Source organism: Colossoma macropomum, unplaced genomic scaffold (assembly GCF_904425465.1).
Source record: "Colossoma macropomum unplaced genomic scaffold, Colossoma_macropomum, whole genome shotgun sequence".
Classification (NCBI taxonomy): Eukaryota; Metazoa; Chordata; class Actinopteri; order Characiformes; family Serrasalmidae; genus Colossoma; species Colossoma macropomum.
The window spans coordinates 7,662,692-7,690,524 of record NW_023494795.1 but is presented as its reverse complement, the minus strand read 5'-3'; the positions used below and the strand labels follow the sequence as shown (position 1 = coordinate 7,690,524).

The window sequence follows — 27,833 nt, the reverse complement described above, 5'->3', positions numbered from 1 at the left end:
TCTGCCTGAGGTAAGGTGTTATGAAGGTACGGGGAGTTGGCCAGCTTTTTCAGCAACCTGAGATAGTTGCGGCAATGGCAGTCAGAGGGGGCCAGGTGAAATCAGTGCAGTTAGCCTTGGTGCTGAAAGGGCCAGCCTTGCAGGTACTATTAGTACTCCCTGTGACTTGGCACCACATCACAGCGAGCATGGGGATGCTGTTTGGTGAGCATGTGAGGCCCATACATCTTGAAATGAATCAGAGTGGGGCACCAGCATGGAGACATTCTCTAATTTTAAAGGGTGGGGCTAAGTTCTGCTGTGTGTTGTGGTAACTGACTGGGCCTAGCAAGCTAAGTAAGAGCCATGAATTAGGAGGAACTTCAAGTTATCTGAGTTCTTCCTGAGAATCCACCTTGTTACAGTATTACCAATGAGATGCTCACTTGGATAAAGATAATAATCTCCTTTAAAATAGTTTAATCAAGGACTTCTTTCTGTAGTTCTATTAGGTTTGTCTGTTTACTCTTGAATCTATTTTGACTTCTCTGTGTAGATTTAGTAAAATAAATACATTTATTATCATCGCTGGATGGCTACTGGATCTAAGGAGTGGGTGGCTATCCTAGCACCTGGCCTCGTCTGTTATAATCATGCAAAATCAAGAGAAAGACAACAGAGGTACTGCAGTCTCTAACTGTACACTAGTAAGATGGAGCTACACGGTAGGGGTATAGAGAGAGGATCACATGGGACTATGTGGTGCATCAAGTACTGGAAGAGAAGGTATAAGAAGTAGCTTGACTCATATGACTCATAGAAAACAACATTTATATATTTAGCATGTGTGAGAAAGAAAGAGGATGATTTCACCAGATGATTTCCTGTTTACTGTGTGAACATTATGGTGTGATAGAGTCCAGTGACATCAGTCTTTCAGAAGACTGTAGTGTTGAAGAGCATAAGAGTGTAGGAGTGTATTACTACAGTAGAGGTACCAAGTGAGGGTGCTTTGGGACTTAATAACAATGCAGGTTTGCTTTTATCTGCTGCTTGTGCTCCATGTTGCAAAAGGTGAGTGTGCCGTTCTCTCTACTACTGATAACATGCAACGCGTTGGCTTTGTTAAGGTGATAACAATGTGTTTTGATGTAATCTTTGAAAAAGATACATGGAGAATATCATACTGCTGTTCCTATATCTGCATCTGTGTCTATTCCTTTTCATATATACAATCACAGTTCTTGTGCTGATGTTGCTTCCAGAAGCAGTTTGAAACTCTGTAGTGAGTGACCGGGTGATTTTTATGTGCTATGTGCTTCAATACTCACTGTTTGCATGGTCTCCCACTTCATGGCTGAGCTGTTGTTGCTCCTAGACACATTCAGTTCAGAAAAACAGCATAAAAAATAAAAATAAATAAATAAAAAGTTGACCAGGGCAGATCTAGCAGGACAAAAGGGCACAAACTAACTTCCAGCAAAGGCTGCATTCTTCAGTATGGCCCATTCTATTGTCAGTGTTTGTCTATGCATGTTGGTGCGCTTAATTTAATACACCTGTTAGCAATGCATATATATGATGCATCCAAGGCACCAGACTGTCTACTGGACTGGTTGTAGATACCTGTAAAGAGCTCTCATTTCTGTATCCTGGTGTCCTGAAAACATTAACGTTATATCACTCAGCCCTAGTGGCCAATGAATGTAGCTGTCGAGGAGAAAGAAAAATGTGGTGTGGACTTTATGTGACACAATCCATCACGTGATCGAGAGAATAAAGAAGAATTAGCAAGTGGCGACTTACAGAATGATACTGCATGACTTTATTTGGTGTGAGTAAGTAACAGAGACAGACAGAGGAAGATGAGCTCATCTGAACATGGTTTGCTAATGCACATTAGGGTGTGAGAGTCCAGCGAAGTCCTGCAGGGACAGTAACCGAGTTACAGGCGTTACAGTTGTGTGCTCTTCGTGTCAGGCGGACTGTAGTTTTGTGATTATGTTGCAGAAGTAGTGCAGTATTGTATTTTTTGTAGCTATCAGTCTTTAGTAAGGTGTAGTGTAGACTGGTTGTATCTGCGGCAGGGGGCATAGTGAAAGGGTGTTGAAACTCAGTAAGAATGCAGGTTTGTTTTTATCTCCTGCTTGTGCTCCATGTTGCTGAAGGTGAGTGAACCATTCTCTCTCATACTGTAGATACTCCAGTAAATACCACAGTATCATTTAAAGCTTATTTCAAAATTTGCTGTAACCTTGCTGATCATATAAGGTTAAACAGTGGACAGCAACTAGAAGTATTTGGGTGACTTCCTTGGTTACCTTCAAATCAGGGATGACTCATCCATTAAGCATGGTGTAAAAAATACAATGGAAAAAAAAACAAAACAAAAAAAAACCTCAATATAATCTTTTCATAAATGTAAAACTCATAATATTTTGCTGTCTTTCTCTGTATTTGATGAAGGCTGGCAAGAGTGCTGAAAATCCCTACTTAAAAAAAGGATGTTACTGTAGTGATTATACATTGGACTAAAAGTAATAATGTTGTAATGTGTTATAGAAAGGCTTTGTTGGCTTTATGTCAGATGTAATGGGACCCGCGTCTTCCAAACAATTCCACCTTTGACTCATTATTCCTCAGAATGTTATCCCAAAAGTCTTGGGGGTCATCTAGAAGTTTTTTGGCAAATGCAAGATGAGCTTTGTTAATTTTTTTTTTTTATTTTGGTCAGCAGTGCTTTGTGCCTAGCAGCTCTCCCATGGATGCCATTTTTGTCCAGTGTATTTCTTATTGTGGAATCATGTACATTGACCTTAATTAAAGCAAGTGAGGCCTGTAGTTCATTTGGTTTTTTTTGTGACCTCCTGGATGAGACGTTGATGCACTCTTGGTTAAATTCTGGTAGCCTGGTCACTCCTGGGAAGGTTCACCACTGTTCCAAGTTTTTTCCATTTGTGGATAATGACTGTCACGGTGGTTCACTGGTGTCCCAGAGCCCTAGCAATGGCTTTCCAGACTGGCGGATTTCTTCACTTGATTTGACTTTGTTTCGCATCTGTATTTGAATCTCTTCAAAATGTGCCATCGTGTGCTGCTGTTTGAGACCTTCCAGCCTGCTTTATATTGGCAGACAGGTTCTATTTAAGTGATGATCAGATTCAACAGGTCTGGCAGTAATCATGCCTGGGTGTGGCTGATGACACAATAAGCAATTGAATTTGGTTAACTTTTTCGCATAGGGCCAGCTAGGGCTGTAGAGCATTTTTCCTTCAATAAATGAAATCATCATTTAGAAACAGCACTTTGTGTTTACTTGGGCTATCTTTGTTGAAGATTAAAAGTAGTTTGATGGTCTGAAATATTATAGTGTGACAAATATGCAAAAATAAAAGGAATTGGGAAGGGGCAAATACTTTTTTACATACCTTGTCTTCTTGGCTATATTTTTTGTTTCATGGTGCACCAAATGTTTACTACTGGTGAAAGATCTAGACTGCAGGCCAGTTCAGCACCCGGACTCTTCTTCTGTGAAGCCATGCTGTTGTGATGGATGCAGTATGTGGTTTAGCATTGTCTTGCTGAAATATTCAAGGCCTTTCTTGAATGGGAGTATATATTGTTCTAAAACCTCTATTAACTGTTCAGCATTGATAGTGCCTTTCCAGACATGTAAGATGCCCATGCCATAGGCAACCCCAGACCATCAGAGATGCAGGCTTTTGAACTGTGCACTGATAACAAGCTGGATGGTCCCTCTCCTCATGAGTCCACATGACACGGCGTCCATGGTTTCCAAAAAAAAGTGCATAAAAGTTTTCCATTTTGCCTCAGTCCATTTTAAATGAGCCCAGAGAAGCGAAAAAACTTTTTTACAGCACTGTATATAGCTGTCATGTAGCTTTATGAACATTGTTGTACAGTAAAGTGTTACCCAGTTCTTTCCCTAGCAGTACAAGTAGGTAAAGTAATGATGCATTTTGGAAACTGGGCCTAGCCTGGTCAAACATGTGTCCCTGTTGTGTAATTTGCCCTGCGATGGACTGGCGACCTGTCCACGGTGTTTCCTGCCTTACGCCCATTGAGCACTGGGATAGGCTCCAGCTCCCCCCGCGACCCATAAGCGGTTTAGAAAGTGTGTGTGTGTGTGTGTGTGTTGTGTAATTTTACATGTATGATGACAACATAATATGAGAAAACGAAAGCTGGATTCTAAAACACTTCCACATATTCATGGGCTTTGACAGTGAAAGACTTTAACTGGTATGGTTTTGCAGGCTGCACGCTGAAAGACAACGAACAGAGGGTATACATTACTGCACACATAGGAGGGTCAGCCCTGCTGCCCTGCTCCTGCACTGACCTACACACCGCGCCCGAGAGTTTCACCTGGAATAAAGCCAACATAAACGTAAATAAATGGGAAGTGATATCCAGTAAGAGTGGTCAGTACAGAAACAGAGTTCAGCTGGTTAATGGTCACTCTCCAGGAAATCTCTCTCTACTCATATCACACCTGACTGAAGAGGATGGAGGAGATTACATGTGTGAGGCTAAACAGAAAGATGGACACATCTTTGTCAGGCTCACTGTTAAAGGTAAGGAATGGTACTTTTCTTGAAATTTTAATTTCAGTAGGTCAAAATAATATGGAATGGAATATCTATGGAAGAAGTTAGTACTCTTTGAGAAAGTGTGAAATATTTTAACAAAATACACCATTATTTTGAGAAAATACAACACTATTTTGACATAACAATAATTAGAAAATAAGCAATTATTTTATATTGATTTGACTGTGTTTTGAAACATGTTCATTTGCTGGTTTGAGATGAACTGAGTTCTGTGCTAAGTGCATTTAGAATCTGATGCTGTATTATGTGATGTCATAAAATTTTTTAAATTTTAATTAAACTGAGAGGCTGCTGATGTACAAACCTAAATTCTGAAATTCTGAAAAAGTTGAGCTGCTGTGTAAAATGTAAATAAATATAAATGAAAACAGAATGCAGTGCTTTGCAAATTACATAAACCCATATTTCATTTACAATAGAACACAAAACACATATCAGATGTAGAAAGTGACACGTTTTACCATTTCATGAAAAATATTAACTCATTTAGAACTTGATAGCAGCAATGCATCTCAGAAAAGTTGGGACAGGGCCACGTCTACCATTGTGTAGCATCCCCTCTTCTTTTAACAACACTCTGTAAATGTTTGGGAACCGAGGAGACCAATTGCTGGAGTTTTGGGAGAGGAATGTTGTCCCACTCTTGTCTGATGTAGGATTCTAGCTGCTCAACAGTCCTGGGTCTTCTTTGCTGGATTTTTCATTTCATGATGCGGCAGATATTTTCTATAGTTGAAAGGTCTGGACTGCAGGCAGGCCAGTTCAGCACCCGGACTCTTCTTCTGTGAAGCCATGCTGTTGTGATGGATGCAGTATGTGGTTTAGCATTGTCTTGCTGAAATATGCGAGGCCTTCCCTGAAAGAGACACTGTCTGGATGGGAGCATGTGTTGTTCTAAAACCTTTATGTACTGTTCAGCATTGATAGTGCCTTTCCAGATGTGTAAGCTGCCCACACCATAGGCACTAATGCAACTCCATACCATCAGAGATGCAGGCTTTTGAGCTCTGTGCTGATAGCAAGCTGGATGGTCCTTCTCCTCTTGAGTCCGCAGGACACAGCATCTGTGGTTTCCAAAAATAATTTCAAATTTTGATTCATCTGACCATAAAACAGTTTTCCATTTTGCCTCAGTCCATTTTAAATGAGCTTTGGCCCAGAGAAAATGGCGACGTTTCTGGATTGTGTTGACATATGGCTTCTGCTTTGCATGATACAGCTTTAACTTGCATTTATGGATTGCATAGACAATGATTTCTGGAAGTGTTCCTGAGCCCAAGCAGTGATTTCCAGTCATGTGAGTTAGTTGCAAATTGCTCCTCCAGCTGTGTTTTATTAGTACCACTTACTTTTCCAGCCTTTTGTTGCCTCTGACCCAACTTTTTTTAAGATGTGTTGCTGCCATCAAGTTCTAAATCAGTTACTGTTTTTCATGAAATGGTAAAATGTCTCACTTGTAACATCTGATATTTGTTCTATGTTCTATTGTGAATAAAATATGGCTATATGTGATTTGCAAATCATTGCATTCTGTTTCTATTTACATTTATTTACTTACTTATTTTACACAGTATCCAACTTTTTTGGAATTGGGGTTGTAGAAGGAAACCTAAAGCAAGTGGTACTTGAATGTTTTAACTACAAAAATTCTTGTTACATTGGACCCATGGGGAAGTATTATAAACATGGATCAAAACTGTCCTCGAAATATGTTTAATAAGAAGAGTAATTGAATGCTAATTTCTCACTGTCATCTGTGACTGTCTACATGAGTGAACTACAGACCAACAAACCACTACATACTAACCTACACACCTGATTACCAGACCATTTACTGACCCACACACTTGATCTACAGGCCTGCCAATGACTTACAAATCTGATCAGTAGACCAGCTGTTTACTGCACATCTGATCAACAGAACAGATTTTAGCCTACCCACTTGATCAACACACAAGCTTTTGACCAACACACCTGATCAATGAAGCAGCTTTTGACCTACATACTTGATCAACAAACCAGCTACACACCTATACATCTGATCAATAGGCCAGTCACTAACCTACGAACCTGCAGGTAATATTATGGTAAACCATGGACAGCAGCTGAAATCATTTGGTTGAGTTGATTGGTTGTCTTTAAACCCACTTCAAATCTTACCTAAGAAATGATTCCGGTAGCTGGTTGATGTTATCAAGTAGCCTTACCATCCAAAATGATGTGCTTCCCAAAAGTACTGTAGCAATTTTTAACAATTTTAGAAAGCATTAGACCAAGTGTCATTTTGAAATCTTTCTTTTTAAAACTTAAGCATTTACTGTAAAATGACAATGTTTTGCAGAAACATGCCTTAGATTGGTCAAACATATCATATTTTAAAGGATGCCTAATTATTTCTCAGTCTTGTTTTCCGCTAAGCAAATGTTAAACAAGTGATAAAATGGTATGAGGAAATCAAAGCTGATATGTAAAGCAATTCTACATATTCATACATATATGAATACATAGTTTTGATAGTGATTGTCATCAACTGGTGTGTTTCTGCAGGCTGCGTGCTGCAAGATGATGGCCAGACCAATCAAATTACTGCATATACAGGAGAGTCAGTGCTGCTGCCCTGCTACTGCGCTGAGCTGTACACAACATCTGTGCGATTCAGCTGGTTAAAACCGAACACAAACAGAGACGTGTGGGAAGAGATATCCAGTGAGAGTGGTCAGTACAGAAACAGTACAGTTCAGCTGGTTAATGGTCACTTTCCAGGAAATCTCTCTCTACTTATGTCACACCTGACTGAGGAGGATGGAGGAAGTTACCAGTGTAAATGTTGAAGGACGTGACTTCATCTACATAATACTTACTATTGAAGGTAAAGCACTTAGTTGATCCACATCCGTTGTGCAGTGATAATCTTATTGCAGTTATTTTTACACACATTTTCAGTACTTAATTCTCTTTTTCAACACTCTTCACACAGTTAGTACAGTTACACTCTGTTTGGACCAAACCATGAACAGTTGGCCCATGCTTGAATGCAGAATGCATTCAGAACACAGAAATTTCAATTTTTTTTGAAATATTTTCTCACATCATTTTTTGAAATAATTTCTCACATCATTTCACTTAGCCTTTAGCAAAAATCACAAATATTATATCGGACATCAGTCTTAGCACAAATAATGATAATGGTTACACAGAAAACCTGCTATTAAAAGTATGTAAATAGGCCAGGCATAGTTGATTTTGAACTAGGCATAGTTGGTTTGGGTCACTTCTAGAGTTATTTTGTTCACAGTGGATGTAGTATTAGGAGCCCAGCACATACTAAGCAAGAGCTAATCTAAGCAGATATAAGCAAGAGAGGATATTAGATTTGATTTGAATGAGAACATGCTGGCTAAATGTTGCAAACCAGATAGGTTAAACTTCACTGGCCATGAGCTGGGACACATTTTACTGCAGTGGTAGAGTTTGACTGGGCCATGAACCAGTTCACCTTTTACCACAGTAGTAGACTGAGCCATGAGCCGAGACACTTTTTACTGCAGTAGTAGTTTGACTGGGCCATGAGCGGGGATGCTTTTTACCGCAGTGGTAGACTTTGACTGGTCCATGAGCCAGGGCACTTTTTACCACGGTAGTGGAGTTTGACTGGGTTGTGAGCTGAGACATTTTTCACTTAAGAACTGAAGTTAGACTGGGACGTGATCAGGCACAATTTTTACCATGGATGCAGAGTCTTTCTGGGTAGTGAGCCAGGAGACTCTTTGACACAAACACCAGAGTTTTGATAGGCTGCAAATTCAAAACTAGCACAGCAAAGTTTGACTAGTCCATGAACCGGGGATTTTGCAGTGTGACAACGAAGTTTGACTAGAATTTTTTCTTCCTATCAACTGGGAAACTGGGCCTGTGTGTTACTGAAAGAGTGTGTATGTTTTGTTTGCTTTTATTTGTAATGTAACTGGTCCTTGGTTTTGTAATGAAATACAAATAAAACATTGCTATTTTGGTAACATTGCCATCACTGTTATTTTGACTTTACAGACCACAATCTTCAAAATCAAAATGAATTTAAAATAAAAATGAACATCACCTGCATGTTTTTTTTCAGGCTGCAGTCTGGAAGACAGTAGAACAACAATAGCAGCACATACAGGAGGGTCAGTACTGCTGCCTTGCTACTGTACTCACCTATGTGCCAAACCTGAGACTTTCACCTGGAAGAAATACAACCAATCTTCTTCAAACTGGGACAGGATACCTTTTGAGAGTGACAGAGTTCAGCCAGGAAATCTCTCTTTACTTGTATCACACCTGACTGAAGAGGATGGGGGAGATTACTGGTGTGATGCTAACAAAAGTGGATTAATGTACATCAGACTCACTGTTGAAGGTAAAACATTGATCTGTATTCCTGACAAGTTCCAACAAGTTCTTTAATGAGGGTTTTGCATTTAGTAGGTGTGTGTGTGTGTGTATATATATATACATATATATATATATATATATAAATATATATATATATATACATACACACACACACACACACACACACACAGACCGATCAGGCATAATATTATGACCACCTCCTTGTTTCTACACTCATTGTCCATTTTATCAGCTCCACTTACTATATAGGTGCACTTTGTAGTTCTACAATTACAGACTGTAGTCCATCTGTTTCTCTGCATACTTTTTTAGCCCCCTTTTACCGTTCTTCAGTGGTCAGGACCCCCATGGACCCTCACAGAGCAGGTACTATTTGGGTGGTGGATCATTCTTAGCACTGCAGTGACACTGATGTGGTGGTGGTGGGTTAGTGTGTGTTGTGCTGGTCTGAGTGGATCAGACACAGCAGTGCTGCTGGAGTTTTTAAACACTGTGTCCCCTCACTGTCCATTCTATTAGACACTCCTACCTTGTCAGTCCACCTTGTGGATGTAAAAGCAGAGACAGTAGCTCATCTGCTGCTGCACAGTTTGTGTTGGTCATCCTCTAGTCCTTCATCAGTGGTCACAGGATGCTGCCCACAGGATGCTGTTGGCTGGATATTTTTGGTTGGTGGACTATTCTCAGTCCAGCAGTGACACTGAGGTGTTTAAAAACTCCAGCAGTACTGCTGTGTCTGATCCACTCATGATTGTGTTCGCCTGCTTCTTGTTAGTTCTTTAGCCATGTTTGTACAAATGGCCCATAGTTTATAAAATGTTTAGTGAAGTAACAAAAAAACAAACAGAATAACTGACTTGTGTCTGAGAAATTATTATTCCTTATTATTCCTATGCTTTAGTGCTGGCAGTCTAGGAGATTGATAGGGGGGTTGGTGAGATGCTCGTTTATAACAGCAAATTTTTTTTTTCCTTTCCATTGTCCTCAATTTTGACCTAGTCCAACACTTGATAGCAAAATAAAAAATATAGCTAGACTTTTCACCACAGGTCTCATATTTCTGTAATTATCATTAGCTTTGTTTTTGTTTTGTTTATTATTTTCCCAATTTATTTTACAATTTAAAGGGAATGGCCTTCATATTATGACTGAGATACTGTATATGGGTCAATGGTCTATATGCTACCATACTATGTAACTAACCATTCACTGATGCTATTGCAGGACCTGTGCAGTCTCTGCCCTTCGTCCCTTTTGCCTTGGTGACTGTGATCTTCCTCCACATTATAGTAGCTGTGGTTTATCACACCAAGAGAAACAAAGATACAAACAACACAATCAAGCTATTCTGATCTGGCTTCTGTTCTTGAGTGGGTGTAAATGCATCATTTATTCTACCTGTTTCAGTGTCTGATTCTGTTTGAATTTGGATTTTATTGTTTATTTCACTACTTAAGCACCAGATCCTGCCACAGTTTACTACAGCACTGCCACTGAAGATTGAGTCTACAGTGGAAAAGAACAACAGACCAGCTATTGAAAACACATCTGGTCAATAGGCCAGTGCCTCCACACCTGATAGCAGATATGCTACTGACCAACACACCCAATCAACAGACCACTTACTGGGCTACCCATACAACTGATCAACAGACCAGCAACCTGTCTACAAACCTGATCAATACACCACCTTTTTACATACACACCTGGCAAACAGACAACCTGATGACCTACACACCAGATCGACTGACCAGCTACTGACCTTTACAGCCCAGCTATGGACTTTATTGCTATAAGTATGGAAGAGTGAAGTTTTTGCTTGTGTTTTTCAATACAGCTAACCTTCAACACAGGATTTTGAACATGTGGCAGCTATTTTTTTTTTTCCTCTGTAGATATGTATAGCCTTACTTAATGTTTCTTCATTATATCATATTCAATCTGAATCCTTTTGCAAAGTATGTTGACTATTATATATGTTTGGTTTATACCTGACATAATAAACTTGAAATAATTTATTTAATGTTAATGACTTACTAAACTTTTTATAAACTCTAATAAAACACGCTCCTGAAGTAAACTGATGCTATCTAGAACCTATAGGAATGAAAATATTGCCTATTATGCACAAATAATGTTAATTTAAATTAGTACTTCATGTTCAATATTATCAATAGCAATGTCTTAAAGTGTTTATTCTGCTTTATTAAAACTAATAATTAAATATTAGTGATTTTCACATAGTAGACTTCCAATGATGTAGTAATACAGCTCATAATGAATAAACCTTCATGCATAGTTAATAAAGCATTAGAAGTGTCTAATTCAGGCTTTATTAAACAAAGAACTAGACCTTCATAAACTCTGGCCATCCGTTATTACCTCATTCAGTCTTTCAGTCCTTTGGAAGTGTGCAGTTTTCCATAGTATATTTTGAATTTTAAGCTCCAGATAAGGTGAAGAAATGTGCCTGGGAGACCCGTGAAAGCAAGATGAAATACACTGACAGGTTTTTTAACCCATTTCCAAAGCCAAACACAAATAAATTAGCTTGTGTTTAGAAATGTCGTTGTGTCTGTGCCACCATTGCTATTGCCAGTAGATTTTTTAAGTCTCCAAAGTGTGATATGCATGGTCTATAAACATTGCTCATGCTTCTGTAGCAGTATGCTGTAGTTAGGATGCTCAACCCTATGCTATACCACTAAGAGTCCTTAGGCAAGACTCCTAACACTACTTTTGCCTGCTTCTGTAAGCCGATCAATTTGTAAGCTGTTCTGGACGAGTGCTTGCTAAATGCCATACATATGTAATTTTGCAGTGATGGTTGGGTTTATGTGAAGTCCATATTCTCTTTGATGTGAAACAGTCTTGTTATTTTATTGTAGCTTTGGCTTAGGAAGGATGACGACTGCATTGCTTAAATCTTAATAGTGTGATGTCAAGACACTTCAGGACATTGTGCATTTGGAAATATATAAAATAAATCCCTCTTCTAATAGAATGTATATATTCTTTCGAAATGTACACTATATTGCCAAAAGTATTCACTCACCCATCCAAATCATGGAATTCAGGTGTTCCAATCACTTCTATGGCCACAGATGTATAAAACTAAGCACCTAGGCATGCAGACTTCTACAAACATTTGTGAAAGAATGGGTCACTCTCAGGAGCTCAGTGAATTCCAGCGTGGTACCATGATAGGATGCCACCTGTGCAACAAGTCCAATTTCCTCACTACTAAATATTCCACAATCAAATGTCAGTGGTATTATAACAAAGTGGAAGTGATTGGGACTGACAGCAACTTAACCACGAAGTGGTAGGTCACGTAAAATGACAGAGCGGGGTCAGCAGATCCTGAGATGCCTTCAGATTAGCTCAAGAACAGCTTCAGCAGATCAAGAGATTTTGGACAATTTCATGCTCCCAACTTTGTGGGAACAGTTTGGGGACGGCCCCTTCCTGTTCCAACATGACCGCGCACCAGTGCACAAAGCAAGGTCCATGAAGACATGGATGAGCAAGTTTGGTGTGGAAGAACTTAACTGCCCTGCACAGAGTCCTGACCTCAACCCGACAGAACACCTTTGGGATGAATTAGAGCAGAGACTGCAAGCCAGGCTTTCTCATCCAACATCAGTGTCTGACCTCACAAATGCGCTTCTGGAAGAATGGTCAAAAATTCCCATAGAGACACTCCTAAATTTGTGGAAAGCCTTCCCAGAAGAGTTGAAGCTGTTATAGCGGCAAAGGGTGGGCCGACATCATATTAAACCCTATGGATTAAGAATGGGATCTCACTCAAGTTCATATGCATGCGAAGGCAGACGAGCGAATACTTTTGGCAATATAGTGTACATTCTATCAGTAGTTTAAGTCTGTGTTTTTAGCAGGTTTCTTGGACACTCATGACAGCAAGTGAACTATTATAGTTATATCTTTTATAAAGAATGCTTAGCTTTGTCACAGTGTATGAGTATATCAGGCACAGCAGTGTTGTACATTTTAACATTTCAGAGTCACTGAGAGTGGCTGTCCATCTAAAATCCTACCAAAAGTGGTTCTGTGGTCAGAAACCGAAGGCCTAGTGGATGGACTGTTGGCCTACAGTCTCTAACCCTTTTAACATTCCAGTCTTATTACATACTAAGGCTTACCCATGGCCTGTTAAGGGGCTAACTTTACACCATCAAGACAAAGCTACAAGGGAGTGACCAGAGGAAGTGAGGGCCAGATGTATGAACAAGTATAGGCTCAGTGCAAAAAAAAAAGATCCTTCATATAAGTACCATATAAAGCCTACTTCTGTAAGGGCTGGCTCCAGGGCTGCCAGAGGGAGGCGACACTCACCTCCCAGGTCCAATTAAGCTCAACGTCCTACACCTGGACAGAGGGCTTTATAACTGCAGAGAAGAAGACACACATTGCTGTGTCTTTTGGAGTTTTCTCCAGCCTCCTCTCAAGACTTCCTTCTCTGCTCTCACAACTTTCTGTTCTGTTTTTGGTCCTGTTTCTGTTGGGAAAGTCATTTGTCCTTTTTCAGTTACTTCATTTTCCCTCAACTTCTGAGAAAGCCACTTTTCCCCTGGCGTCCTTTGTTCTTTTTCCCGCCTGACAAAAATGGGTGGGTTTACAAATTTTGGACAGCTTTTCCCATATAAGGGCAATCCCATATAAGGGAGCTCCTTTCAGCGGCCTTCACCACGGATGTGGTGGTGGAGCAGTAGAGTGCTCGCGCAGCACCAATAGGGACTCATCAAATTCTGAAGTCCTTTAGTTCAGCTTATCCATCTGCTGTACAGAAGCTTGGCACTTGGGTCCTGTGTCCCCAGAACCTGTGCTGGTCTGGTGAACCATCCAACATTACAACTTCATGTAATATATCAAAAATACATCTACTTAATGTAAGTAATGCATCATCAGTACATCTTCAAGATATTTACCTCAATGTATTCAGATGTTGCACTACTGCTACTTTACTAATATGTTGATGTGTTACTGATACTGTTAAGAGTTAATCATCTACAAAGTACCACTCAAAATAAAATGTTAACCAAATTAATAATTTGTAATAACAGTACATGTATTTTTTTACTGCCCAGAAATCATTAGGCCTTCTCAGAAGGCCCAGGAGGCTCTAAATTTCTGCTCTGCTACAAGCGTGAAGGTCACGCCAAAAATAGGTAACATCATTTCCTCAACTACCTGTTTCACAATGAAGTCTTTATACTTATGTGTATATCTGTAGGCTGGGCTCTATGTTAACGTACATACGGAGAGTACTGCTGCCCTGCTCCTGCACTGTCCTACACACTGAACCTGATAAGTTCACTTGGATGTAATACAGCAGAAACAGAAACACATGAAGTGATGTCCAGTGAGAGCAGTCAATGCAGAAACAGAGTTCAGCTGGCTAATGGTCACTCTCCAGGAAATCTCTCTCTACTCATATCTCACCTTACTGAAGAGGATGAGAGACTGTACAGGTGTGATATCAGAGGGAGTGAATGTACAGACATCACTGACCTGATTCATCACAAAACTTATAAAGATGACATTGACATAAAAGTATTTGACCACGCCTAAAACTCTTATACAAAACAAAATATTTTGCTGGACTACATTGTTTTTTGTGTCTGCTTGTCTTTTTACTATACAGAAACAAGTGTGAAATGTAAAAATTAAATATTCTTAAAGGTTTTTTTTGGTAACGCCACTCAAAACCTACTTCATGACACTGAATGTCAAATATAACAATGCCCTAAAATATCATACACTCTCATGAGTTGACATTACAGATTACGTGCTACCATTGTGTCACCATTACCATTAATCGTCATGACAGATGACGTAATAGTATTCTGATTATGCTGAAATATTATTCTACAATATTCATTATAAATTGTTATGCAAAGTTAATCCAGTGATGGAATTACATTCAGAATTTATGCATCCCGAGATGCTTAACCCCACACACACACACACACACACACACACACACACACACACACACACACACACACCCCAACATACACATTCAGAAATTACAGAAAAAATAGTAAGTTTAGTCACTTAATGGGACGTTTGGGCCTGCAGTTCATAGCTAGCACTTTGAAACCGCAAATCTTTATCCTTTTGCTGAAAAGGTGCTTCAAGTTCAACACTCACTGAATCTTTTAGTTCAGTCAAGAACCTTCAGTAGTTCAGAATTGCTGCAGTCACAAACTGCTGTGTGATATAAGGTGGTTTTGGAGGGAACGTATCGTTCTTTAAATTGTTAACATCAGCTGGTTTAATATTTTGTTTTTTGCAACTGTGAGCAATAAGCAGTTCCCCCTTTTGTTATTAATTGTCTGATGCTTCAGAGGTTCTATATAGCACCAATCTTGCAACTTCTTTGGAACCCTGTCGGGACCCATAGAGGGGTCACGACCCCCAGGTTAAGCACCCCCCGTATTAAACAGTTGACTTATGTTAGGTTTGGGTAAATGCTCTGACCTAGACCTGTTGTGTGAAAATTGGTTTGTATCATTGACAAATACTTGGACTTCTTCAGGTGTGACAGAAAACATCACAGTTCCCAGCAGGAGTGTAACTTTTTCAGACTGATGCCAAATGGGTATTTGTGTTGTTCAGTTGGCACAGTTCTCTGTCAATGGCGCAGAAGACAACATGGAAAGCACTGCATATGCAGGCAAATGCTGTTTATTAAACAGGCACTTGAACAACAAGTCTTTACAAAGAGGGTGGTCAAGGTACAGACTCTCAAAACCCAGCCTCCTCTGAAAAAATTCAATAAGCAACACAACTACGCCACAAATAACCATTAACAATAACACCAAATGTCCTTTTCAAACCGGTAGTATGGTGTGCACTGAGAGCCACTTTGCATGGCCACACCCTCTATACTCCCTATAGCAGCGTGACCTGTGGTAGACATCATATGTATAGAACATCATCCAACAAAGCGAGAATTATAGACATGTAGCTTGGTTTGTAATTTGCTTTTCCAGAAACAACCTATATACACTATACTGCCAAAAGTATTCACTCACCCGTCCAAATCATTGAATTCAGGTGTTCCAATCACTTCCATGGCCACAGGTGTATAAAGCCAAGCACCTAGGCATGCAGACTGCTTCTACAAACATTGGGTCGCTCTCAGGAGCTCAGTGAATTTCAGCGTGGTACTGTGATAGGATGCCACCTGTGCAACAAGTCCAGTCGTGAAATTTCCTCTCTACTAAATATTCCACAGTCAAGTGTCAGTGGTGTTATAACAAAGTGGAAGAGATTGGGAACGACAGCAACTTATGGGCCACATAAAATGACAGAGCGGGGTCAGCGGATGCTGAGGCGCATAGTGCACAGAGGTCACCAACTTTCTGCAGAGTCAATCGCTACAGACCTCCAAACTTCATGTGGCCTTCAGATTTGCTCAAGAACAGCATAGAGAGCTTTATGGAATTGGTTTCCATGGCTGAGAAGCTGCCTCCAAGCCTTACATCACCAAGCGCAATGCAAAGCGTTGAATGCAGTGGTGTTAAGCGCCGCCACTGGACTCTAGAGCAGTGGAGACGTGTTCTCTGGAGTGACGAATCACGCTTCTCCGTCTGGCAATCCGATGGACGAGTCTGGGTTTGGCGGTTGCCAGGAGAACGGTACTTGTCTGACTGCATTGTGCCAAGTATAAAGTTTAGTGGAGGGGGGATTATGGTGTGGGGTTGTTTTTCAGGAGTTGGGCTCGGCCCCTTAGTTCCAGTGAAAGGAACTCTTAATGCTTCAGCACCAAGAGATTTTGGACAATTTCATGCTCCCAACTTTGTGGGAACAGTTTGGGGACGGCCCCTTCCTGTTCCAGCATGACTGTGCACCAGTGCACAAAGCAAGGTCCATAAAGACATGGATGAGCGAGTTTGGTGTGGAAGAACTTGACTGGCCTGCACAGAGTCCTGACCTCAACCCGATAGAACACCTTTGGGATGAATTAGAGTGGAGACTGTGAGCCAGGCCTTCTCGTCTCGTGTCTGACCTCACAAATGCGCTTCTGGAAGAAGCTCCTAAACCTTGTGGAAAGCCTTCCCAGAAGAGTTGAAGCTGTTATAGCTGCAAAGGGTGGGCCGACATCATATTAAACCCTATGGATTAAGAATGGGATCTCACTCAAGTTCATATGCATGTGAAGGCAGACGAGCGAATACTTTTGGCAATATAAGTGTAGCAATAAAAGTCACACATCAGTTGCGTTTCATTGTGACCATCCAGAATTGCATTCTGAATGAGCTTGTGTGCTTTCTAAGATGTGTCATGTGTCTTTTATACACTGATAGGAACACAGTAGCTCACAGAAACCTCCCATTCTAGGCAAAGTAGGCAATCTACTTTATTGTGGTCAGTGTCAACATGCACACACTGTAACTCTTCTGGAAGCAGATTTAAACAAGCTAAAGGGCCAAAGTCTCAGAATGTATCACAAAGGAGAAGGTCACCTATATATAGTTTATACCAACTAGAAGGAGCAGTTAATAATAGACCTGTAAAGGGACATTTCCTTTCCTGAAGTTGTTTTATGTTTGCCTGTTTATCCAAAAGCTCTTGTATCTGTTGTGTCTTCACTGTGTTGATTATGGAAAACAGATACATTATTGAAAACTACTGGATGACTGCAGGGCGGTTGACTATCCTAGCATTGTCCCTTTTATTTTATGACCATGCAAAGCCAAAGGCATAACAATGATGCACTGATGCACTGCAGTCTCTAACTGTACACTAGTAAGGAGGAACTACAAAGTAGGGGCTTCTAATAATGGTGTGTCTACATGGGTATAGAGAGAGGGTGAGACAGTGAGAGCAAGTGAATATTGGTGACTTTGTGGTGCATCGAGTACTGAGAGAGAATATATAGGAAGTAGCTAATCATGACTCATATTTATATATTTAGCATGTGTGAGACGGAAAGAGAGAGAGAATGATTTCACCTGAATGCATTTCCTGTTTTCTGTGTGACCCTAATGCTGTGTTAACATCCAGTGAAGGCAGACTTTCAGAATGCTTTAGTGTTGAAGAGCAGGTGTAGGAACTTTTACTGCAGTAGAGGTACACAGTGAGGGTGTTTTTGGGACGCAATAAGAATGCAGGTTTATTTTTATCTGCTTGCGCTCTATGTTGCTGAAGGTGAGTGTACTATTCTCTCTCTCCTACTGATATAGTGTGCTAATGTGATAGTGTTGTGTTTTGACACACTTAAAAGATTGATTGGCTTAGATCTGTGCTCATTATTACAATGCTCGTCCAAACACGTTCTTTTTTTGCATCGACAGGAGCTCAAGGGCCTGAAACTTTTTTCCACACTATATATACACTGTATGAGCCTAATGAGATTATTTTGTCTGCTATAAAAATGTCTGGTTGGCAGAAATGGTAAGGTGCAGAGACACCAAACTTGGTAGGCAGTTACCAAATTCTACTTACTATTTACACAACTGCAATGAAACCTAGTCGTCCAAAGGAGGTACTATAATAAGTGAATTTGAGTATTGGTTGATATCTGTGCAGCTATATGGGCTAGAGTCAAAAGTTGTTCTCAAACCTTGCACTACTTCAAATGTTGTACAGTTTGTTTCACTTTCCACCCTATGTGACTTTATGCCATTTTAGATTTCTCAAACTATTTTTGACATTTCATCTGAGACTATTTGTCAAATTTAGACAAAATGAGATGTTGCATCATGAGATACTGAGTTGTTCAAAGATTTTTTTCTCCAATGGACAGTTCAGCTGCTAGAGGCCAGTGAAATTTTAGTGTGAAACCATCATAGGCTTAGGGCCAATCCCATTTCTTATCTTTATCCCTACCCATTGTTTTCGAATGTCACCTTGCTCCTTGGAACTGAGTTACAAGGGTTAGTGGTTGAAATATTTGCCTATGAAATGGGACCCTCAAATAAAAAATAACATTACTTCATTATCAGGCTACTAGCGGTGCTCTGTAGGTGACCCTGCCAGTCTGCCATGATAGCAGAGGAGGCTGAAGTTCAGAGACCTCACTGCTGGGCTTTAGTTACATTTACAGACTGATATGCCTTCAAAGAGGGGGGATGCGACAATTATTTATTATTGCCCACCCCTAATTCTTTGATATGATGCTGAAGTCAGTTATTCACAAGCTTCTTGTTGTGTTGTCGTGTTGTTCCACCTTAAATGCAGCAGCAGTTACATTCTGGCACTTCAGGCACCAGTACTGCTGGACTATTTAAGGTGGAATGGGTAATGTAGCTACTGAGCTGTTGAGATATCAGCATACTATAGTGAATTTTTATGTTTGTTATGAAGAAAAGGACCATAATACATTGAAATGACATTAAACTAAGACAATATATTGGTTATCATACTTTTTAATGGAGAAAATACTTTTCTTTGTGGGTTTCTTTGGTCTCGTGTGCAGCCATCTTGCAGGTGTTTGTTTTCTCATAACGCTCCAATTGGTATGTGCTTCTGAAAAACCTTCGTTTGGAGGCCCATGTAGCCCTAACACTTCACCCTACCCCTCTATCTCAACAACATTCATAACACCCTACCCCTAGACGTGAACGTGCAAAATGGAGGGCTAAGTGGTATGGGCGAGGGGTGAAATGGGATTGGGCCTTAGTCTCATGATCTTGTAATAACAACGTCTGGGGACAACTATAAGAAATTTTGGGTGAGTTGTGGGTGAGATCTTAAACTTATTAAGCTGAGAGCAAACTGAGTGTGAAATGTATAAACCAATCCAAAGCCTCATAAATGCAGAGCTCAAAGTAGGATAATGTTGTTGGACAACAAGCCTTGTCAAAATCAACTCCAGATAAGCATGTAGATGTGTGTGGGAACACATTAAATGGGGTAAAATTAAGGATTAACTCCTGCAAGGGAAAAACGACAGCTAACAATAGCGTTTTGCTGGCTAGCATGTTTTGCTTGAGTTATTCATTACTCTGGAAGTAAATGGAGAGAAAATTTGGTCAGGTTTTAGTGGAGATGCACTGTTGTTTTCCCCAGTCATGTATTCTTGTATATTCCTCTAGTTATGTATCCCTAATTTACAAAATTCCATTTTGATTTAAAGCTCTTCGATTTTTCCAAATCTGCTCGGTTGCCAGGAGAACGGTACTTGTCTGACTGCATTGTGCCATGTGTACTTGACTGGCCTGACCTCAACCCGATAGAACACCTTTGGGATGAATTAGAGTGGAGACTGCGAGCCAGGCCTTCTCGTCCAACATCAGTGTCTGACCTCACAAATGCACTTCTGGAAGAATGGTCAAAAATTCCCATAAACACTCTCCTAAACCTTGTGGAAAGCCTTCCCAGAAGAGTTGAAGCTGTTATAGCTGCAAAGGGTGGGCCAACATCATATTAAACCCTATGGCTTAAGAATGTGATGCCACTCAAGTTCATATGTGTGTGAAGGCAGATGAGCGAATACTTTTGGCAATATAGTGTAAATGTGAATGTACAGGATGATTATTATGCGTGAGTGAGTGAGAGAGAGAGAGAGACAAAGGAAGACGAGCTCATCTGAAAACAGTTCCTGTTTGCAGCATGCAGATTAGGCTGTGGTAAAGCCCAGTGAAGTCCTGTAGAGAGCTATCAGTGTAGAGTGTAGGTTAAAGGAGTGGTTGTATCTGCAGTACTGCTGTCTGTATGTAGTGAGGAGGTTCGGGAACTCAGGAAGAGTGAAAAATGCATGTTAAACAAGTTTTTCATAAATGTAACACTCATAATATTTTGCAGCCTCTGCTTACCTTTTGACAGGCCTAATCAATATGGTTTTCTCAAAACAGTGCTTCATACTGTTCATAAAAAATAACTGCATTTAACACACTAGTGTTGTGATTAACTTCTTAAAATCCCAGGCTTATTACATACTAAGGCTTGTTTTTCAGTAACTACAGGGACAAACTGGTTGAGCTATTCTTAGGTTATAGAAGTGTATAATAAATCTTAGGGTCCGCTGGCAGGCTATGGCCTTTTAAAGGGTTAAATGGAGGAGATGGGTCAAGCCAGCTGTGTACTACACTTCTAATAATACATTTGAAGACTTTATAGGAAAGTTCATTTTTGAGTTTTGCTAAAATTCTCACTGCCAGAACTATTTGGTAACATTTCGGAGATGTTATTTTTGTATTGGCAGTGAAAAATGTTTAGTCACTTATTTTATTAAAATAAACACAATTAATTCATAGGAAAATGATTTTAGTAAGAGTAATATAAAATTCTGACTTTGAACCAGTTCAGCAGAATGATTCATATGCATAAAGGTCATGTGCGCTTACTAACACTGTGGCTCATATTGACTAAATGACCAATATTACAATATCCAATATTTCCAAAAACTGTATATGTAGAGAATAGAAGGCCAAATCCTCAGTTTTTGAAAATCATATACCAGGGGATAGCATAAAAAAGTGTATCAAGGTGGCTGTACGGTGTTGCTAGGTGGTTGCTATGGTATCCAGATGGTTGCTACAATGTTGCTAGGTGGTTGCTATGGTATCCCAAATGGTTGCTACAATGTTGTTAGGCGGTTGCTATGGTATTGCTAGGTGGTTGCTCTGGTATCCCAGCTGGTTATTAAAGTGTTGCTAAGTGGTTACTATGGTATCTGAAGGGGTTGCCAAGTTGTTGCTAGGCAGTTGCTATGGTACCTAGGTGGTTGCTGAGGTGTTGGTAGGCACTTGATATGGTATTCAAGGTCATAGCTAAGGTGTTGCTAGGTAGTTGTTATGGTATCCAGTTAGTTGCTAAAGTGTTGCTAGATGGTTGCTATTGTGCCCATGTGCCTGCTAAGATGTTGTTAAGCACTTACTATGATGTCCCAGAAGAGTGTGTGCTGTGTAGAATGTGTGATGTGTGTTCTTTAGAGTGTGTGCTGTATAATATGTGGTGTGATGAGTGTGCATGGACTGTGTGTAGTGTGGTATGTGGAGTGTATGGTGTGTAGAATGTGTGCGGTGAATGATCATGTGACAGCATAGTCCAAAAACTTTAAGCTACAGAGTGTATACTAATAATGATCATGTGGTTGTAGTGTTTTACCGTGATGTAAAAACAGTATCCTAAAACTTTTATCTACATCATGTTTACTGACTGTGGAGGAATAAAAGTTAGAGTGATTCGGCTCATACTGTGTATATGTAGTGTGGAAAAAGTGTCAGCCCCTTGAGCTCTTGTGTATGGAAAAAAGAACACATTCGGACAAATGCTGTATACAGTGTACGTCAGATCAGTTGTAAAGCACAAGCGTACATTTCAGGTATAGATTTTAAGATCTTGCTAAGTTTGGTAGTTCTAGGTCAAAAACTACAGAAGGAGAAGTTTTGACAATTTTTCTGCACAGAATAATAATAAGAAAAAATGAAGAAGAGTAAGTTGGCTTTCTCAAGCTGGATTGAAAAGCACTCACATATTCAGGTGGTCTGATAGTATAAGTCGTTAACTGGTATGCTTTTGCAGGCTGCACAGTGAAAGACAACAGGCAGGTAATGAAGATTGCTGCACACACAGGACAGTCAATATTGCTGCCCTGCCACTGCACTGACCTACAAACCAAACCAGAGACATTCACCTGGAGGAAATATAACAAAAATGGAACAACATGGGATGAGATGTCGAGTGAGCATGGTCAGTACAGAAACAGAGTTCAGCTGGTTAATGGTCACTCTCCAGGAAATCTCTCTCTACTCATATCACACCTGACTGAAGAGGACGGAGGAGATTACACATGTGATGTTAAAGAGAGTGGACACATCTTCATCAGACTCACTGTTAAAGGTAAAATACTGTCTTGATCCACATGCATATTCAGTTAACTAGATACTTGATAGAATCAGCTGTAAAGTTTTGTTAGGTGTTCACTATAGACACATTTGGCCTTGTGATGGTACTTTTCTCAATTTTATTTAGTAGGTCAAAATGATAACAAATAACTAAAGAGTAAGTTATTACTTTGAGGATAAACATTTGTTTGGTGATTTGAGCTGTTGTTTTTGTAAAGCCCCTGTTTAATTTCAATGAGAGCTTCCTGCTCAATTGAGAACTGTATGATTTGAACTCATGGTGGATGTGTCCTCTTAACTCTGTGCAGCACATCAAACCATGACTGTGACATTTCTGCAACAGAAGCCACAGTGCGCCAAAACAGGTAGCTTTAGTCATGCAGGAACTGCAGAGCCACAATACAAAAACATTTACAATGAAAAATGTTACTTTGGGTGTGGAGTACACACTTGATCAGTTGATCAGCCACTGACCTAAACACTTGATCAACAGAGCAGCTTTTGACCTACACACCTCATCAACAGACAGGCTTTTGACCAACACACTTGATCAACAGACAGTCTTTTGACCTACACACTTGATCAACAGACAGGCTTTTGACATACACAACTGGTCACACTGTCTGGAGCATGCCTTAGGCTGGTCAAGCATGTCTTTTTATTAAGATGCCTAATTATTTATTAATCTTGTTTTTGGCTACCCAACTGATACAAAAGTGATAAAATGGTATGAGGAAATCAAAGCTGATTTTTAAAGTACTTCTGCATGTTCAGAAGGGGTTCATGGTGACGACTATTAACTGGTGTATTTCTGCAGGCTGCGTACTGCAAGACGAATGGCAGACAAAAGACATTACTGCATATACAGGAGAGTCAGTGCTGCTGCCCTGCTACTGTGCTGAGCTGTACACCACACCTGTGAGATTCAGCTGGTCAAAAGGCAACATAAACACACAGGAAGAGATATCCAGTGAGAGTGGTCAGTACAGAAACAGAGTTCAGCTGGTTAATGGTCACTCTCCAGCAAATCTCTCTCTACTCATATCAAACCTGACTGAAGAGGATGGAGGAAGTTACCAGTGTAATGCTGAAGAACATGAATATGTCTACATCATACTCACAGTTAAAGGTAAAACTTATTTGATCCAAATCCACAGTTCGGTAATAAGGTCATTAGAGTTTTAACAGTTGCTAACAAGCATTTTCAGTAGTGTTAAAGTCCTCACTTAGCAATTACACTGCAGAAACTTACCAGGTGAATTGACCATTTTGAACAGAAAATTCAAAGTAGTGAACTTCATTCACTGTCATTTTGCTGTCTTTCCTGTAAGTTTTGATGAGTTCGGTCATTCTGGTTTTTTGTTGTCTAAATTCATTTAAAACTAGTGGTTGTTTTTAGTTTGTTGAGCTACTTTTAGTGCTTAGCTAGTTTTGATTTGAATCCTGTGCTCCTAATGGTCCTGAAAATCATAAATTATCTTCAAATATATATTTATTAAGTTTAATAGTGCTTAAGAGTACTTTAATCTGTTTTAATGTGTAGTGCACTACTGTTTGTGTATACCATTATGTCTGTCCTGATTATCCATGTAACCAAATAAAATACAAAATCCATGGAAGGGTAGAGAAAAACCTTAACATATAGCCTTACACTACTAACATGTTGTTATTAAAAGGCTACATGACAGTTACCATTGTTTGTGGTAGTCAGTGTTGAAATGGCTTTAAATTAGCTGAAGAATGCAGACTGATTTGTATAGGCCTCAAAGATTAGGACTTGGGACTTGACTTAAGACTCACATTTATTGACTTGGGACTTGACTTGAGACTTGCCTGTACTAACTCGAGACTTAAATTGAGACTTCACTGAGTTGACTTGGGATTTGAGTGTCAATAGTTCCCACCTCTGACAGCAAGGTTTGTCACCTAAAAATAATGTGATAACATGCAATGTAACTAAATTAAATAAATACTTTCAATAAAATGATGCAAAGCAAAACAGCATTTTAGATGAACAATTAAAAAAAAAACACTTAATCAACTTCTGCTATGTAACAATTTTACACAGTTGTTTTAAATGAACAGTCAAAGGAAAATAAACTAATTACAATATGACATCTCTTTACACAGACATGTTTGCGATTTATGTCTGGTGTAAGAATGCTGTGCACATTTTTGTTGGCACTTTACATTTAGATTTTTTTTTTTTTGTGGTTTGTGGTATATTTGTGATTTGTTTTTTAACTTTCCTTGCTGAGAACTGGATGAGAGACTGTGGTAGGGGTAGCGAGCCAGGAGAGTATTCCCTGCAGTAGCGGAGTTTAAATGGCACATTTGCCAGCCCAGACACATTTTACCACAGTAGTAGAGTTTGACTGGGCCATGAACTGGGACACTTTTAACGGCATTATAGAGTTTGACTGGGTCAAGAGCTGAGACTCTTTTATGGCAGTGGTACAGTTTGACAGGGTCACAAGCTGGGTCACATTTTACCTAAATAGTAGATTTTGACTGGGCCATGAGCTAGGACACATTTTGCACCAGTAGTAGAGTTTGACTGGGCCACGAGCCAGGACACTTTTACAGCTTTACAGCAGTTGAAGAGTTTGTCTGGGCTATGAGCAAGAACACTTTTACCATGGTACCTGTGTTTGACTGGGTCGTGAGCTGGCATGTTTTTCCAATGTGGAACTAAGTTTGATTGGGTTGTGAACTCTCAAGCCACGATCCAGGCATTCTGCACTGTGACACCACAGTTTGACTTGGCTGCAAACTGTTGACAGTGCAGTTTGACTAGTTCATGAACTGGGGACTTTGCTGTGTGACGGCACAGTTTGACTGGAATTTTTCTCCTTGTGAACTAGGGAACTGTGTCTGTATGTGTTTTGAATGTGTATATGTTTTGTTTGCTGTTCTTAATATACCTCTATTTATTGCAAAGCTAATGCTAAGATTTTGGTAGCACAAAATCAGTGCAGTCATATGATGATAATAGCTGTAGTTAGTCATATGGAAAAAAAAACAAAAACTTTTGTTTTCACACAATTTCATTAAAAAAGCTCCTGGGTTTCTGGATGACTTTGTAAGGAAGCCTCTCCAGATGGATTGGAATCCATGAAACCCGTTTACTCAAAACACACAAAAACCAGAATCAGAGCCAGAAACAGTCCAAAAGTAAAAAAAGAAAGTTCACAAAACAGCAAAAGTACCAAGGGGAGATCAAAAAGCAGAGTCCAAGAGTTCAGAAAGGGGTCTAGGTAATCCAAAATATCCAACAGTCAAGAAGAAACAAGGCTTGATATGCAGAATAACTGGGAATACCTCTCAGAGAGCCAGTGTTATTGAAGGTCCTTATATAGGGAGGTAAATGAGCTGCAGCTGAGAGGTCAGGGTGTAACTAGGAAGTAAGTCAGTACTCAGGTGAGGCTGACCTCTGGTGGTGAAGGCAGGTATTACACCTGACAGACTTATTGCAAACCACAATTTTTAAAATCATGTTTAAAATCAGGATCAGTCACTTGTTCACCTGCTCACTTTGAAGTGTTTGTGTTCATATGGGTTTCTGCAGGCTGCACTCTGGAAAACAGTGGGACAACAATTGCAGCACATATAGGAGATTCAGTACTGCTGCCCTGCTACTGCATTTACCTACGTGCCAAACCTGAGAGATTCACCTGGCTGAAATATAACCAGTCCACTACAAACTGGGACAGGATAACCTTTGAGAGTAGTCAGTACAGAAACAGAGTCCAGCTGGTTAATGGTCACTCTCCAGGAAATCTCTCTCTACTCATATCACACCTGACTGAAGAGGATGGAGGAGATTACAAGTGCAATGCTATGAAAAGTGGATTGATAAACATCAGAGTCACTGTTAAAGGTAAAACAGTGGTATGTTTTCCTAGTGGGATGCATGTAGTTAGGCAATTGTAATAAATTTTTATCACAAATGATCCAAGAAGGTATTCAACAAGCATTCTGTAGTTAGGGTGTGTATACAGTAGTTTTGTGGGTATAATTACTATGAAACAATTTCATTGTCACACAAACCCAGCTCTGGAATCATTTTGGGAACTTTCCAGCACAACTTCTCCTCCTTATTACTGTTCACATGTGTCTTTCTAGCCCTATTTGTTAGCTTGTGTCTCTATGCTTGCTGTCCCCTACTGTTAGTCCTGTGTCTGTACAAATATCCTTTAGTTTATTAGATGTTCGGTTAGGTAATAAACGGAAAATGTGTATTTCTTCTCATTCCTCTGCTTTAACTGACTGTCTAGGAGATTGTCGGGGGGCTTGGGGAGTATTATTTTCTTTACAGTGGTCCCAACTTCAAAACCTACTCCAACTCTTGTTAGCAAATTTAATCTACAAACATAGCAGGACCTTTCACCACAGATCTCACATTTCTGTAATTGCCTTTAGCTTTTTTGTGTTATTGTATTGATATATTGTCATTAAAAGTAAATGGCTTGCATCTTATCAGTGTGAGTTATTGTATGTGTGTCAGGTCTCAGATTCCTTAAAAGCATTATAGTGTTATAATCTTTATTTTTAATGTTTAGATACTTACTCTATTGTCTTGCAGTGGTCTATATGCTACTACATTAGGCAACTTACCATACACCGATGCTATTGCAGAACCTGGACAGTCTGGACAGCCCTTTGTCCCCTTTGCCTTGGTGACTGTGATCTTTCTCCACATTATAGTAGCTGTGGTCTATCTCACCAAGAGAACCAAAGGTACAAACTATACAATTAAGCCATTCTGATTTTGCTCCTGTTCTTGAGTGAATGTGAATGCATCATGCATTTTACCTGCTTCAGTATCTGATCCTGTTTGATTTTCTTGTTCATGTCAGCTACTTCAGTGCCAGATCCTGCTACAGCTTACTACAGCACCGCTGATGGAGATGGATCAGTGAGTCTGCAGTGGAGAAGAAGAACAATAGAGCAGCTACTGACAACACATATGATCAATAGACCGCCCACTGACCTCTACATCTGA

General features: G+C 39.9%; 1 protein-coding gene across 1 annotated transcript; it reads left to right on the top strand.

The window, feature by feature from the left end:
* The first annotated feature begins 188 nt into the window (after positions 1-188).
* LOC118816074 (cell surface A33 antigen-like) lies at positions 189-27,833 on the top strand. Its single transcript, XM_036582583.1, has 5 exons — positions 189-204; positions 7,161-7,328; positions 23,646-23,957; positions 26,397-26,708; positions 27,688-27,833. The coding sequence occupies exons 1-5, from the start codon at positions 189-191 to the stop codon at positions 27,831-27,833; spliced, it is 954 nt and encodes a 317-aa protein (XP_036438476.1).